Source organism: Lepisma saccharinum, chromosome 15, assembly GCF_977018435.1.
Source record: "Lepisma saccharinum chromosome 15, izLepSacc3.1, whole genome shotgun sequence".
NCBI classification, from domain to species: domain Eukaryota; kingdom Metazoa; phylum Arthropoda; class Insecta; order Zygentoma; family Lepismatidae; genus Lepisma; species Lepisma saccharinum.
The window spans coordinates 38,602,018-38,617,780 of NC_139243.1; the positions used below are offsets into that span (position 1 = coordinate 38,602,018).

At 37.2% G+C, this 15,763-nt stretch overlaps 1 protein-coding gene across 1 annotated transcript in view; it reads left to right on the top strand.

Annotated features, from left to right (window-relative positions):
- LOC145999679 (telomerase reverse transcriptase-like) overlaps positions 1-14,024 on the top strand; it is an 85,643-nt gene extending 71,619 nt beyond the window's left edge. The window contains exon 6 of the mRNA XM_083136883.1: positions 9,952-14,024. Within this exon, the coding sequence (XP_082993009.1) occupies positions 9,952-10,408 (457 nt within the window). The 3' untranslated portion in view covers positions 10,409-14,024. The remainder of the gene's footprint in view (positions 1-9,951) is intronic.
- The last annotated feature ends 1,739 nt before the right edge of the window (positions 14,025-15,763 follow it).

The window sequence follows — 15,763 nt, forward strand, 5'->3', positions numbered from 1 at the left end:
TGCCAGGTGCTTGCTGCACATTGACAGTCTCTGAGGGCTATTGGTGCAGGTTAACACAGAGAAAGTGGATTCACACAACGCTGTACTGCATGCAAAAGTTCTTATGCCAGCAAGTAGAGCATAAGTGTCTTCATAGGCCATTCTAGTTTTGTACAGTTCTTCAAAAGTATCAGGGGAATCCAGTTTCTTGATATATGCATTGGCAACAGTTAGTTCCTCTTTTGACGGAATGGTGATTCCAAAGGCTCATAAATATTCAATATTGCTAAATTGAAGGGACTCGGCCGATGATATAGCCTCCAATAAGTCGTCGTTATTGGTAAAACGTCTATTCGTAGAATATTTGTGTGAGAGATGTGTGCTTTTCCTCTCCTAAGACGTCAGTGATAACGAAGTCTTGCAACTGTGTATTTCGTTTTCTCTTTCTTGTGGGGTGCTCAACAATCTCGTCCTGAATTCCAACCTCTTCTAGCAGTGCATTACTTTCTTGCAGAATGCCTTCGTACACATCTTCCTGACGCATCCTCCTTAATGTTTGTGTCAACTGGGCTTAATATTTCAAGGATCTTTTTCATGAACACTAAGCAAAACCGAAACTGAGGTTTGCTGATGACTACAAGCAAACCAACACTTGCTGCTACGTCATCCCCATTAAAATTTCCAATTTTCACCAACTGCAAAACATGAATTATATCTCTGTAGTTTTCAAATATTGTTCTCGTCATTTTTAAATGTCCTGACCAACGTTGTTCTAAAAGTTGCGAAAGACTTCTCCCCTCCCTTTTTTAGAAAATTGTGCAACATGGAACTGTTCGAAAAAGTGTTTAATTGGAGAAATTTCATTCACACATTTAACAATTACCAGATGTAACCGATGGTTAAAACAACGAACGTAAGGAAATAGATGCCCAAGCCGTTGCTGGATTAAAGCTTGCACACCCCCTTTTTTTCCCCACTCATAACTGAAGCCCCGTCAAAACACTGGCTGGCATATTTCTGAAAAATATTTAGTGTTAGATCTACAAAAGATTCTGCATCAAAAGCTGACAGTGTTTCTATGCACAGAATTGATTCCATGACTGTCCCATTCTTTACATAGCGGATTCCTATGGCTACGTTTTCTCTGTTGTTTTTATCTCGTGTACCATCTTCAAGCAAAGTATACAAAGGAACATCTGCACTATTAATGTCACTAGCAATGTTTTCACGTACGATGTCAGCCATTATTTCAATAATGTCATTTTGAATTTCAGGGGACAAGTAAGATGCGTTTTTAGGCACCTGGTTAAAACAGTCTGCCAGTTTCTCATCTTTTCGAAGTGTGAACTCGAAAAGATTTCGAAACAGGCTTTGTTCTTCATGTTCTTCTAAGTGGTACGTTCCACTAAGAGGCAATTCGTTCATTGCAAGGAACTGAATTACTTCAGCAATGCTCTTGATATAATATTGATTCTTTTCAAGAACATTCTGATTCACTAGTGTAGAGATAGTTTTTCGCATCAACGAACGGTTTTGGTTTTCTGCCCACCTTGACATTGCTTCTACGTGTGTGTGTCGCATCATGTTTCACTAGCCCTGCTTTGGTTTTATCGAGAGCTGCCTTCCAGTTCTTAAAGCCTTTAGATGTAAAGGCCACTTCTTTGCGTCCAAAAGGCCGATATTGTCTACAAGCATAGCAGAATGCTGCATCTAGAAATTGTGAATACTCTAACCATTTGAACCTTTTAAACCAGTCACTTTGAAAACACCGTCCATCAGCATTTCGGGGGTAATGTTTGAGTTTTAGCTGTTTAATTTCCTCACCTGGTTTGGAAATGTCCTTTACTTCTGTAGGCAAGAAATCCTCTTCTTGATTGGAGGCAGCCGTAGATGGGGAAAGAGTAGGTACGGTGGTCGCCGTGGTCAAAGATTCAGATGTTTTTTTACGAATTATAAATTTATCCATGGTGCTGGGGAATCGTTAAAATATCACAATACTACACACCAAGGACGAAACATGGTTATATTATTCGTCACTAAAACCACTCACTATCACACGAATCAGTTTTACGAAGATACGAAACACAATAACACCTGCGCAAACGCGAAACCTTCTTTACACGAATGAAGAACTCAAGAAAGTGTCTTTGTCAATGTTTTTCCCCAACAGGGCATGGGCAAGCCCTTATATTCCACCCCCGACCGGGCAATAAAACTCCCCTTCGCAAAACTTGGGAGCCGATGACCTTTGATGCAGATGGAAAGGACCTGCTACAAGGGAAAGCTGAAAGAGGGGGAGCAAAGGTGCATAGATTCCCTGTGGAAGAACTTTAGAGAACCTTCTAAATATTCGGTTTACAAACAAAATGAACAAGTGTGATAGCTGCTCTTCATGTTCTGTGAATTTATCCTTCTATCAAGTTATGAGCAAATAATATCCACTCTCTACATTTTCACTTGTCACGGCAAACAAATTATGCAATAGTTTTACCTAATACCAAGTGCTGACGACAATGCCAGGGGGGGGGGGGGGGGTGGCTGACGACAATGCCAGGGGGGCTCAACCCCCCTAGCCCCTGCCTGGCTACGGGCCTGTTCCAAACCTCAGTGGAAATAACATATAATAACAAGAAAGGCTAAAGAGATTGAAAATTACAAAATTCCTTTTTGCATCAATCACTTCATTCTAATCTCATTTAGTCATAACTTTAAAAATAATGAAATATTTTATTGAAAAACTTACTGCATATTAAAACATCCGTAATTCCTCCCTAGCTTGCGAATAGTAATAATTGTCCAAATTCACTATTTTGCAGTTTGAATCAAATCATAGAGAAATGAAGTCAATTTCATGGATGGTAATATAGGTACTTAATATACCTGGATCTGTATGACATTCTTATTTCCATTTGCAAGAACATGAATTTAGTTTATAATTGTCAAGAAAAAATCTAAATGTTGTTCTGGAAAACCTGGAAAAGTCAGGGAATTTCATTTCTGCTTGTCTGTAGTCACCCTGGAAAGGGAAAACCAAGGCATTATCAACTTCCTAGATCTAACCGTCAAAAGGAGGAGCAATGAATTCACCACCACAGTGTACAGATAACCAGGGGCAGGGAACCAATATATCCACACTCGCTTTCCAACCACCCACCCAAACATAAAGCTTGTGTATGGCTTAACTTCTACCGAAGAGCTTTCTTGCACTGCTCAAGTAAAGAAGATTTGAAGGAAGAAGTTACCATGGTTACAGACATAGGACTTCAAAATGGGTACACAGTACATCAACTCTCTACGTAGTGTAGCAAAGCTGAAATGCAGGTGTGACAACCTAACCAACACCACCCTCCCAGCAGCAATAAAACAAAATGGATTGCTTTCCCTTACAAGCAGACTACATCCAACAACCTAGCCAAGACCCTGAAACAGTATGACATCAAAGTCTTACACAAACCAGTGAACAAAATAGCCAGTGCCCTAAGCGAACACAAGAGATCTTTCCTTTCACCACTTGACAACCCGGGAGTATATGATGCCCAATGTGAGTGCAACTTGCATTACATTGGCAGATCCATCAATGAACATATACAACAGCACTTATCCGATGCAAAAAAATCCCAACCAACTACCAGATTAGCAAAGCACCTCAAGTTTAACAAACACAGGATCCAAAAGTTTCAGTTAGGCACGCAGCACGCACAATGATTAACACAAACATTAAAGAGACGCACGCAATTATGCACTTTCCGCAAGAGCTGAATATTGATAGTGGTCAGGCACATCATGTTTGACTCCCACTTTTGCAACAACTGAAACCTATCACACGCAGCAAACAAACTGGTTACACCAGCACCACTAGTGGTAAGCGAGGAAACAGCAGGAACCGGAAGTCAACCCAACAGTGAAGCATTGAGTTTCCCAAGTGGATGGTGGCAGAGGCCACAGAAATTAATAGAACATTTACGGAAATCTTTTTAGTGCTCGCTTACGTCATCTAATTATCAACCACATTTTTTATTCCCTCTAACATGAATAATATATTCTTGAAACACGAACACTAAATCATTACACAAACTTTGTCATGTTACAATGCAATGAATGAAATGAAGCACTGTGTATGTCTTGCAGTTTTTCAGTTTGAGACTGTGTTGTTCTGGGTTCGAGAGTTTGTGAGTAATGAAATCTACCAACTGTTATTTCTGTCATTTGTTGGCAAAAATGCACTTACTGATTACACCTGAGATTGTACATAAAACCTAAAATTCACTTTCTCCCTCTTTATTGCACTGAGGGAGGGCCTGAGATTGTACATAACCCCTAAAATTCACTTTTCTCCCTCTTTATTGCACTGAGGGAGGAGAACTAGTTTGTGAATTGACCTCCTGTAGGTTCCTGAAGAGGTGTGCACTGTAGCCACTCGCTTCAAGCTGTCTCTTCCATATTGAATGCTAGTGACTTCCCAATTTCCATGATAGGAGAGGTAAATGGTCATCTTTGATGACAACCATCAAATGTGGTTTGAAGTTTTCTTGTATACTGGTCCACTGGGAACATTGTTGAAGACCAACCATTTAAATCCTTCTTGGACCATCGCTGCCAAATGTAGTCTCTGCAATCTGGACAGTCGATTTCCAGGGAGGTCAGTGAGGTCTGGCTCAGGAAAGGAAGTAAGGGCTGAACCAATGAGAAAATGTCCAGGAGTGAAAGCACTTACTGAATCGTCTGATAAAACAGTCAAAGGCCTTGAATTTAGGCATGCTTCAATTTGGGTAAGTAAGGTTAATAATTCCTCAAAATTTAGGGTTGAATTTCGTACTATTCTCACTAAATGATGCTTCATGGAGAGAATTCCACTCTTCCATATTAGTCCGAAATGTGGTGAGTTTGGTGGGCTGAAATGCCACTGGAAGGATTCAGCACTTTCATAGTCATGCAGGGTTGCTACTCACTGGGAATTCCTTGAATTCCAGGAATTTTGCATGAATTCTGCTTGAATTTTTCTATGTAGACATGAAAAATTGCAACTTTTATTAATCCAGATCCCATTCAATTTATAAATATTATTCCCTGAGGCAAGTTTTTCACAGTTTAGTTTTTATTTTTATCGAGGAAGGAAAAGAAAAGGAAGCTGTGGGGAAAGTAAAACAGAATTCTCTCAATCTGTTTACTTTGTTAGTGTCCTTTGCTGACAGACACACTATTATTGCAAGATAAGATATCTTGAAGTTGATTAGGTAATTTTGAAATTGTAGGTTACTGTGTCCCATAACATTTGTGACTTGTATTTTGTATATGTATTTCTAATAGTCTGAGTATGCGAAATGGCAAATGTAAACTCCGCACATTAAATTAAATATGTATACCATTCAATTGAATTGAATTAGAATTTTTTGATACATTGGAATCACACAGACCTTTTATACATTGTTAATATATTTGTATTTGTGTGGGTGGTGGGAGGCGGTAATACGTAAGCACCTGCTTGTACTCTTGAATTTTTGGAAAGTTCTTGAAAACCGGGAATTATCCTTGAATTTTATCATGGCCCTGTCATGAATATTTTGTATGAATTCCTGTGACAAAAATAAGCTATGTAGCTCTTTCAGTTCATTCATTGCACCGATGAAATTCTTACCATTGTCACTGTAAAGAATGGCATATTTATCTCTATGAGCTGTAAATATTTGTAGTGCTGCGATAATGTCTCTGCTGCAAGATCAGAGTCGAGCTCTCAATGTATGGCTTTGGTGGCTAGACAAATTAATAAAGCCACGTATGATTTGCTGCATGGTGAATCTGATCACAAGAGAAAACGTCCACAATAGTCTACACCAGAGTTGAGAAATGCCGTAGACCAGTGGTTCCCAAACTTCTTCATTTCACACCACCCTTAGTGTTTCAAGATTTTTCCGCATCGCCCAAGTCAGAATGTAGACCTACCTAACACATGCAATCCTCAGTGTAGTTAGGATGCGTTCCTTAAGTTAACAAATAAACACGTGTTTCAAGTTCAGAAACATTTTATATGTAATAAGTACTAAATATATTAAATAAAAATCATATCATTTCAGTGAAAATTTTGGAACATTTCACTGCATGCCTGTAAGCCAGCCAGGGCACCCACTTTGAGAACCACTGCCCTAGATGATCTGGCTAGGTGACAGAAGTTGACCCATGAGTTGGCTTCAACTTGTAATGCACGAGGCAATTGTAAATTACTTGCTGTACATTGCTTTTAAAATCCAGTACTGCAGAAAGAGCAATGACAACAATAACTGAAGTCTTGCATTAACCTGTCTCAAGTGTTTCACTTCTATTATGAGTTTGGTCAGGTGACCTTTCGAAGGTAAAATAATTTCATGTTTTGTATCATATGTCAAATTGCTATTCTTAAGTCTTCCTCCAACACGAAGAAGATTGTTGTTGTCCAAAAATGGATGCAGGCTCTTCAATGTGCTGTTGGCTGTAATTTGTTGGTGCTATTATGATCTTGACTTTCAGACTTGTAACTTGTTAGCTGCACAGCCTTGATGCTTGTATGCAATGCTGATTGCATTTCCTTTGTTGACAGATTTTCCTTTACTTTGTTGTCGGCAGTTCTGCACAAATCAGACAGAAATCTATTACCAGAGTTAATTTTGATAGTTTGGAGAACTGCTCGATTGTTTGCTCAAGTGAATTCTGGCAAATTTATACTGTTGTTATGCTTATTCCCTCTGGAATTTGTACTTCCCTTGGTTTCTGCGTAAGTTTAGAGAGTTATGGCATATTGAGGTGGGTTCAATCCCTCTAGAAATTATATCTGCCAGGTTATCTGCTGAAGGAATGTCTTGAATCTCTGCTACCCGGTTGGCTTCAATGGTTTTCCATCTGTTGGATGGTGCTGCTAACCATGCCAATACAATTTGTGAATCTGACCAGAGATATATCTTGTCTACTTTCAGATATAGATATGGTAGTACCTTGTAAAGATCTCTTGCTATGAGTAATGCTGCACATAATTCAAGGCGACGTAACGCCACCCTCTTGACTGGTGCTATTCGTGATTTAGCACAAAGTGGATTTACTTCTGTTTCCCTTTTGTGGTTAGTTGAATACACATACAAGCATGCACCATAAGCATATTGAGATGAATTATTTCTAGGGCTGAGCTGATACTGATACTGGCGGTATCGGCATCAGTGAGTATCGGTTGTTTTTTTTTTACTGATACAAAAGATTTTCAGTGGCTAGAAAAGTAGGCTAAAGCAACAGCTCATCTCAACATTTGTCCTTTCTAAAAGTTTGTTCACCCTTTCTTGTGACATATTGGAAGACCAGGACAAGAAGTTCCATAGATTTTCCTAGAAACACTGGATCATAAAGCCTCCTGGGAAACAGATGGCAAGATCAAAGGCACCGGGAAGTGAAAGCTGAACCCAAACGTGACCATGAAGGCATGTAACTGCTTAGTTAACGCTGTGGGAAATAAACCATTCATTGCCAATTCTTGTTTGAAGATTGTGGTCGTAAGATAGGTGGATGTTTTTAACCCTCCACCACACTAATGTCGGGTCTGTAGTTGCGGAGTTCTTAGAGGGATGAAGGTCACTGTGAAATTAGCTTTGTTTTATCTACATTCAAGCGGGAAGGGGAATCAACCATTTATACATATCCTCTTCATTTCTGTCTTTCGTGTTACTGCCGGTATCGGCCAATGAGGGTTATTTACTTCTGCCGAAAGCCTGCCCCCTTGGGGGAGTGGTTAGCATATCATGCTATGATGCCAAGGGTCCCGGGTTCGAATCTCGGCCTGGGGATGGATGTTTGTGAGTGTCCATTCATCAATTTCATCATATCATCACTCATCCCTATCTTTGCAAATTAGCCAAAAGTGGCACAAAAAGTGAAGTAAAATAAAGCAAATCAATCAATTATTTCCGCCAAGATTAGATTGGGAACATATGGCTTTGAATCACAGTACTAAGGAAGATAAGCTAATCGGAACTGGACCTACATTTTAAAGTGGGACCTGAACCATTATATGCCTCCACTGAGTATCAAACCCGGGATCTATTGATTACAAGGCGATGGTGGTTCCACTACACCATCGGGGAGGCCAGTGGCGTGCCCAAGGGGGTGTCGGTGGGGGTCATAACCCCCTCCCTTCGGCCCAGTATTCCTAAAAAAGAACATCAAAGTCAGAAAAATATGGCAAAATGAGGGCTGGCTACTACAAAAAGTATGTATAAACCTCCTTTCGAAAATCCTGGACATGCCACTGGTGAGGCCCTCTAAAGATTTATGTACACCACTACTTAGAATAATGTACATAAAATATTTATCACGAACTCTTCAACTAATGAACATACCATCATTCCCTTTGTAATTCAATAAATATTCAACTTTTTACTTCTTTGACATTAATTTCCTTGCCAGGACAGTTGTTTTTACACAAATTTTATCAGTCTTAACTACATCTAAGCTAGATGATGAATATTTGCTGTTTTATCTGATTTTATAGTGTCTTTTTACTATTTATGTAATAACAATATTTTTAGTCTAGAAATAAAGAACAAAATGAATAAAATAAAGTTTTGGTGTAACAGCGGTGAAAAATTGTTTCAAAAGTGGTGTATAAAATGACACTTTGGTTTTAAAATTGTGAATGTATTCCTTAATTTAATTTAAAATCCAACTTAATATAAATATATAAGTGCATAATGTCCTCTTGGCTCTCAAAACTAGTGTCTTTCAGTGGATATTATAGCTTCGGGAACAACCAGAACTCACATGGAGCCATGCTCATCATCATCATCTCCAGTTATCATGGTATTGAGAAACTTTGCATCTTTCTTGACAGTTTCCAGTATGTTTTGTGCGACGTTACGTCGACGTTCTCGCTGTTCCTTCGAAAGCAGCTTGGACACAAGTTTTGCTGCTACCTTTTGCATGCTTAAATCCTCCCGTAAAATGAAATGAACAGAATCTTTGCAAATACCAATGCAAACAGCAATTACCCTGACTGTAAAACGGCGATCTTCCATTATCATGAACCTCAATTTCTCAATGTATTTTGCATTCCGGCTTGTTGATGGCCTCTCAGAATGCTGATCACTCTCTGCCGAATGTGTGGCCATTTTTGAAGCTGTTATACCAGTCCTTTATTTTGGTAACTCCCATGGCATCATCCCTAAACGCCTGTTGAATCTTGCAAAATATTTCAGTTTTCTTCTCTCCCCAAGATTCTGGCAAAACGTAATGCAGTATATCTGCTCCATGCTTTCTGCCATCCCAGCAAACAACAAAATGCGACATTGCACAGAGACACTTCCTCACTCGCCAGCTGCCTCTCATATATTGGTGGGTCCGACATGCCCAGCAACATGTGTGCTCGTGCATGAAATACCCCTTCACGTCTGTGCAGAGTGTAGCCAACCTACCATTGCTATTTTCCGCAGGAGAAGTAAAGATCGGATACTTTTTAGACAGACCACGTATATTAAGGTCATTCTTCTTAAAAGCCCTATCTTACTTATTTGAATGTTAACAATAGTTGCCAGTCTCTGTGGCATAGTGGTCAATGTAAGGTGCTACTAAGTCAGAGGTACCAGCTTCAAATCCTGCTCGAGCATGTTTGTATCATTGTGTTTGTCCCATCATTTCATCCTCATCGTCACGATTAACTAAACTAAAGAGCTAGAAATGAAGAGATTGTCTCAGGATATCAGGGAGAGTAGTTTCACGTATGTCTCTATGACCTAACTGATATTTAGAGAATTTCTTCACTATTCACTGCCAGGAAATCTTCAAGAATTATTTCAAGGGGGTAGAAAATCAACAAATAATAACTAAAACAAGTATTAAACAATTAATTACATTTGTGTCCTATGCTTTTGACGATATTTTGACTGAATTGGTTGTAATAAACAAGAATAAAATCTGTGTGCAATTTATATTATAGTGCTTTATTTGTCTCTGTCTCTTTTCCAGATTTTTGGAGCGACACATGGGGATGATTTATACGTTAAAGTTGCACAATATTCACTTGTGTGAAAACCTCAACAGTGTTGAGAAAGTTATCCAAAATATATACTATGCAGCCTTAATGCTGGCGTTTCGCTTTCATGCCATTATTAGAGAACTGTTTTCCAAGACTACGCTGAATCCATCCTTTCTTCTCAAGCAAATAGAAAACGCTTCCATGAACATCTTTCACCATATTCAGACGGTTAAGAAAAACAATGACATCAAGAATACTGTTACTAGGCTACAGACGCAATTTCTTACGTACAAAGCATTTTACTACAAACTTGCTCGTAGCAGTGCCTTGTACCAAAAAGTTCTGAAGAAATTGAAGTCCCTGGTCAAATTGAGTGTTCCTTCACAAGATGTGTTAGTAGAAATTACAAAAGATGGGTTACCTGAAATTTTCAAAAAAATTAAGTGAATCAGTATAAGTGTGTCTACTGTACATTGCTAGTGTCGTGGAGGCTTGGGCATTTTACATTATGCTCAGTTTACCCTGCGGAGGGGTGTGGGGAACAATTTGAACCCCAACTTATTTTTCTATATTTTTGGTTTTGTCTTCAGTCTCCATCTAAAATATTTATAAAACATTGTTGTAGGCTTCTAATGCATGTAGGAGATTTCACGAAACTCAAGATACACAATGAGCTAATCAATTAATTCAAATGTACCTTGAAAGGCGTAACTTCCTTACAGTCGGTAATAATTTTCTCAGAAATCATGTGAACAATGCAATGTGAAGATACTGAAGTTGAAACAATTTTGAACATGCTTATTACAGTTGTGAACATTTAAATTTTTATTAGTTTTAGAACTCTTCATACTTGAATGTAACTAACTGTTTTTATAGAATGTTCTTTGCAAATCAATTTGTAGCATGCAGAGCAGGTGGAATCTTTCTGTCTTTGGTTCTCGGACAAATAGAACATCTCCCGAGTTTTCTCCCAGTTATCTCACTCATTTCAATCTGCTGTCTTTTTACTCAAAGTGTTGCCATAGCTCTCATAATATGTATATGTATATTAGGAGTTTCAAGAGTTAAAAAAAATGTTAGATGAAGTGCCAAGCCCAGCAAAGAAATGTTTTTTAAAACAGGAATTGATATTTCATTTTAGTTGTCTTTTTTTTTTGGTCTTTCTAAATTATAGTCAGCTATAAAAATTACAGACAAGCAAGAATTACCATGTTAAGAAATATTACAGACAATTACAGCTGGGGGACAAAATGTCCCCGCTTGACCCTCTATGTGTTAATCATTGCTCCACTTCTCAGAAAATGAACTGACTAACTGAACATAATGTAAAATGCCCAAGCTTCCACGACACTTATGTATATAGTTCTAAATCACACCTCTAGTAGATATACTTCTTATTTGCACTAAATCCATACTTGTGTTTTATTTACTGTGATAAGAACTACACAAAACTTTCTTGTTATCTCTCTTCATTTGTTTTCAACAACTCATTGCTAAGCAACAAAACAGGATACTGTTACATTTCTGTCTGTCTGCTGCTTGTGCTGGGTTTAAGTTGCAGTAGCAGGAGCTGAATGTGATGAACCTGACCTCTGTCGATGTTCAGATCATGTGGAAAGTGCATAATTGCATGCGTCTTATTTTTATATCAATCAGCGTGTGCGATTTATGCATAACAAATGTTGTTGATATTTTATTTGTTGAACTTGAGGTACTTTGCTAGTCCGGTAGTTGGTTTGGATTTTTTGCATCAGATAAGTGCTGTTGTATACACTGATTGATCTGCCAGTGTAATGCAAATTGAACTCACACTGGGCACCATATACTCCTGAGTTGTCAAGGGGTGAGAGGAAATATCGTTTGTGTTTGTTTAGAGCTCTGGCTATTTTCGTTACTGGATTGTGTGCTAGTTTGATGTCAAACTATCTCCGGGTCTTGGCAAGGCAATTGGATGTCGTATGGTTGTAAGGGAAGTTAATTCATTTCATTTTATTGGTGATTGTTTAGCTGTCTAATCTGCATTTCTGCTTTGCTACACATGTTGAGAGTTGGTGCACTGTGTACCCATTCTTAAATTCTGTATCTGTAACTATGGTAACTTCTTCCCTGAGATCTTCTTCACTTGTGCAGTAAGGAAAAGCTTACCAAAGTGTATGAATGTTCAAACAATTTCCTTCTCAACTCCCTGTTGTCGTTAAGGAAATTTAATGTTCTATGCATATTATGCATTCTTGAACACATGTTATCAGATCTGTCTGTATAAATTTGAGTATAATTAGTAGAACTGAAACACCAAATCCAAGGAAAGCCTGTGTAATTCAAATTACAACATTCTCCATTACTGTGTAGAAATCATCTGACCTACGTAACATATTGCTGTAACTTCAGGAAATATGGTATTTGAGGAAGCATCAATGTTATTCTCACTTTGTGCTCTATGCTTGGTTAAATTACAATTGGATCTATTCTAACAAGAGCAATTAGTTACTAGTCTTTTCCTAGCATTATGTAAACTAGATTGTGATTTTGCTTCCAATGTACATGCTTAAGGTGCGAGTTTCTTACCAGTCTTTATTTTTGAGGTGTGTGTAGAACTTTAATCTGAATATTCAAACTGGAATCATGTCTATTACCAGTTCTACAATCATTTATATTTAAACTTCTCGATTAGTGAGTTACAACATTATCAATACCAAGAACTTGCAAGTTTATATTAGAACCATAATAATTTACATTAACTGGTTTATGCATATTATTCTCAGGGACATAAACACACAAAGAAATCTGTTTCAAATTACCATCGCACTAATTAACAAGTTCAAAACATTATGAAACTGAGATTTGAATGTTTCCACTTGCGAACAACAATAATCAAATCCATATTTCAGTTTACTTATATCTTCCTTTGCACTTTTCAAAGAACCTTCAATTTGATGTATCTGTTTCTCTTGAGTACTAAGAATACCTGATAATTTCCAGTCGTAATTTTGCATACTTTCTTGCAACTTCTGTTTTAATATTTCATTTGAAGTTGCACACGTTTCTGCGAAGATTAGATTTTCACTGTTATATCAGAAGCAAACTTATCTATACAGTTATTAATATATTGATATTTGATTGTGTGATTTGTTGAATTAACGATATGTATACGTTGTAAATGCACCAAAGATGATGCATAGTCAATCAATTTTGTTTTGTTCTATCATAACAGGATCATAAACATGTTAAAAGAATGTTAACTGCAAAGTAACATGTTAAAAAATGTTGGTAAGGTGCAAGGTATTTGCGATCAGTCTGATATATTATCTTATATTTTAATATTAGATGTTGGCATACAATAAGTATGAGTAATGCTAAGTAAAGTGCAAGGTAATTTTTTTTTTTATCAGACAATATTGTGATTAAATTGGAGTATTGCATCTATGTAGTAGTTGGCATGCAATAAGTACAAGTGCTGATTGTATGTCAATTCTTGAAATTGAATATGTCAGTTAGTTCAAAGGTTTCACTCATAGTTCATGCTCAATAGGTAAAAAGTATGTTGCTATGGCAGTATTTGTAATCACATTGCATTATATGTAACAATATTTCATGGTGTGGAAAAACCTGTACATGTATCTTATTTAGTTGTTCAATGTAAACATTTTCTGTACTAGCCTAGTGTTCAATTCATTGAAATAATCACTTGTACACAATGTGATTCTCTCAAAGCTTATGTATATTGACTTAATTCTTTTTAATTCTGCCATAAGTGCAAGAAAAATGTAAAGTACAAGTTATGTATTTTTGTAATCTAAATTTGTTAATATCTTTTGTAACTTACTATGTACATAGATGTGAGCTCTATAGAGTGGTATTTTAACTGTGATACATATGTCAATGTGATACCCATTATAGTTAACAAGGTATTTGTATAATAATCATATATTTTTTTCCTAGTGTAATGAAATTGTAATAGCTCAAGGGAGAGGTAGATTTTGCTTGTGCATTTTGTTCTTTGTGTGAACAGTCAGATATGCTATCTTATCTTTTGAATATTGAATCTTAGTATACAATGAGCATAAATACTGATTGTGTGTGAATTGTTGGAATAACTGGTTTGTAAATTCTGGACTTCCATTCATGATTATTGCTCAATTAGTGTATCATATACACGCGCAAATAAATAAATTCTGAATTTATATATATAATCAATATTGTAATGCATCATATCTAAAGATATCTGTTTGGCAGTTATGGGGAGATAGGTAATTTACTCTGATAACCTTACTTTTAATTTTTCCACATAAATTTTTCTCGCGATGAACTTCGCCACCAGATGGGTTGGTAAGGTAAAAGGTGCAAGGTATTTGCGATCAGTTTGATATATTATCTTACCACCAGATGGGTGGCGAAATCCATCACGAGAAAAAATTACCCAGAAAAATGAAAAGTAAGCTTATTAGATTAAATTAGTATTGTAGTGGTATAACATTCTGCACAATACTTACATATTCAGGGCCAGTTTTTCAATGTCGGCCAACTTTTTGGTCAGACAACCACCAGTTGGAGTTCACCTCCAGTCTTAACCAACACCAGGTTTTTCAATGCGAAAATAACCAGAGGTTGCTTCTTGTAGTTTGGGTGCGTAACAATTGTGATTTGGGCAGTGCTTCTGCGAGAAATTTGATCTCACTGCCATCTTGATGTCTCAATTCAAATCAAATTTCTCTTGATGTGAAAAGGTATAACTACAATAGGGCACATGCGGTTGTTGAAATTTATTGTTTACATTGCATATTGCATTGCTACAAAGAAACACTTAAAAGGGAAAAGCAATTACTACACATTTGGCTTTTTTCCTAATAGAGATCGACTTCACAAAAGAGTAAAATATAGTACAAATAAGTATTCTTTCATGCAGGACGAAAGAGACATCAGATGTAAATAACTCCTATCTAGCCATGTAATTAGAAATATATATTGCACGTATATTTTGACTAGAAGTTTATATCCTGGTTTGCACATGAATTTTTTTCCCAAGAGAAAGTAATATCACAGAGATACTAAATATCTTTTATTGAACATTCATACTTTGTTGGTAATTTTTACACCTTATTTCTACCCGACAATATGAAAAGAACAATTTTTAATAGATATTGTAGGATCGCGCAAAATAAAACATAGAATCAATGTCAAAACTGCCCTTATCCACTACACCAACTTGCCACCTCGGAATTTGCTTCGCCATAGGACAAATGTCTACAGTACGTGTACACAAATCAAAGTCTGGCGACCATTTCCTGTTTTACCTGTTACTGCACACTTCATTTGAACTCTGCCAAGCACAACATGTTTATTTTTACACCAATGTAGCTTCTTATTGAATTATTTCTCGTTCAGTGTATCTGAGAAACTGTCTGGTGGAGATCGATCTTCTGATGAGGCAGCCATGTTTGTTTGCAAACTACCAGTCATCTCGCTGACCACAGGAAAAAGCACAGATCAAGTTCAGAGCCACTTAACCTCCAGTTGAGGTGCTGACCGCAGGTGAAAAAAAGAAATTCCAGTAACCCCTAGTTATTTGCTCAACCCGAACTTTAATCTCACATTGAAAAACCTGCCCTCAATATGTTTATTTCTCTTGTCCACGTTCAGATGTAATTGCCATTTGAATAACGTGTGGAAGTGTACACACACATTGGGTTGCAAATATATTGCACACATAATATTCATTCCTTAAGCTCAATTTTGTGCATGTTGATAGTCCAGAGTCAGCAGAATAAAAGAAAAAAAGTAGAGCACAAATTATTTGCAAATATG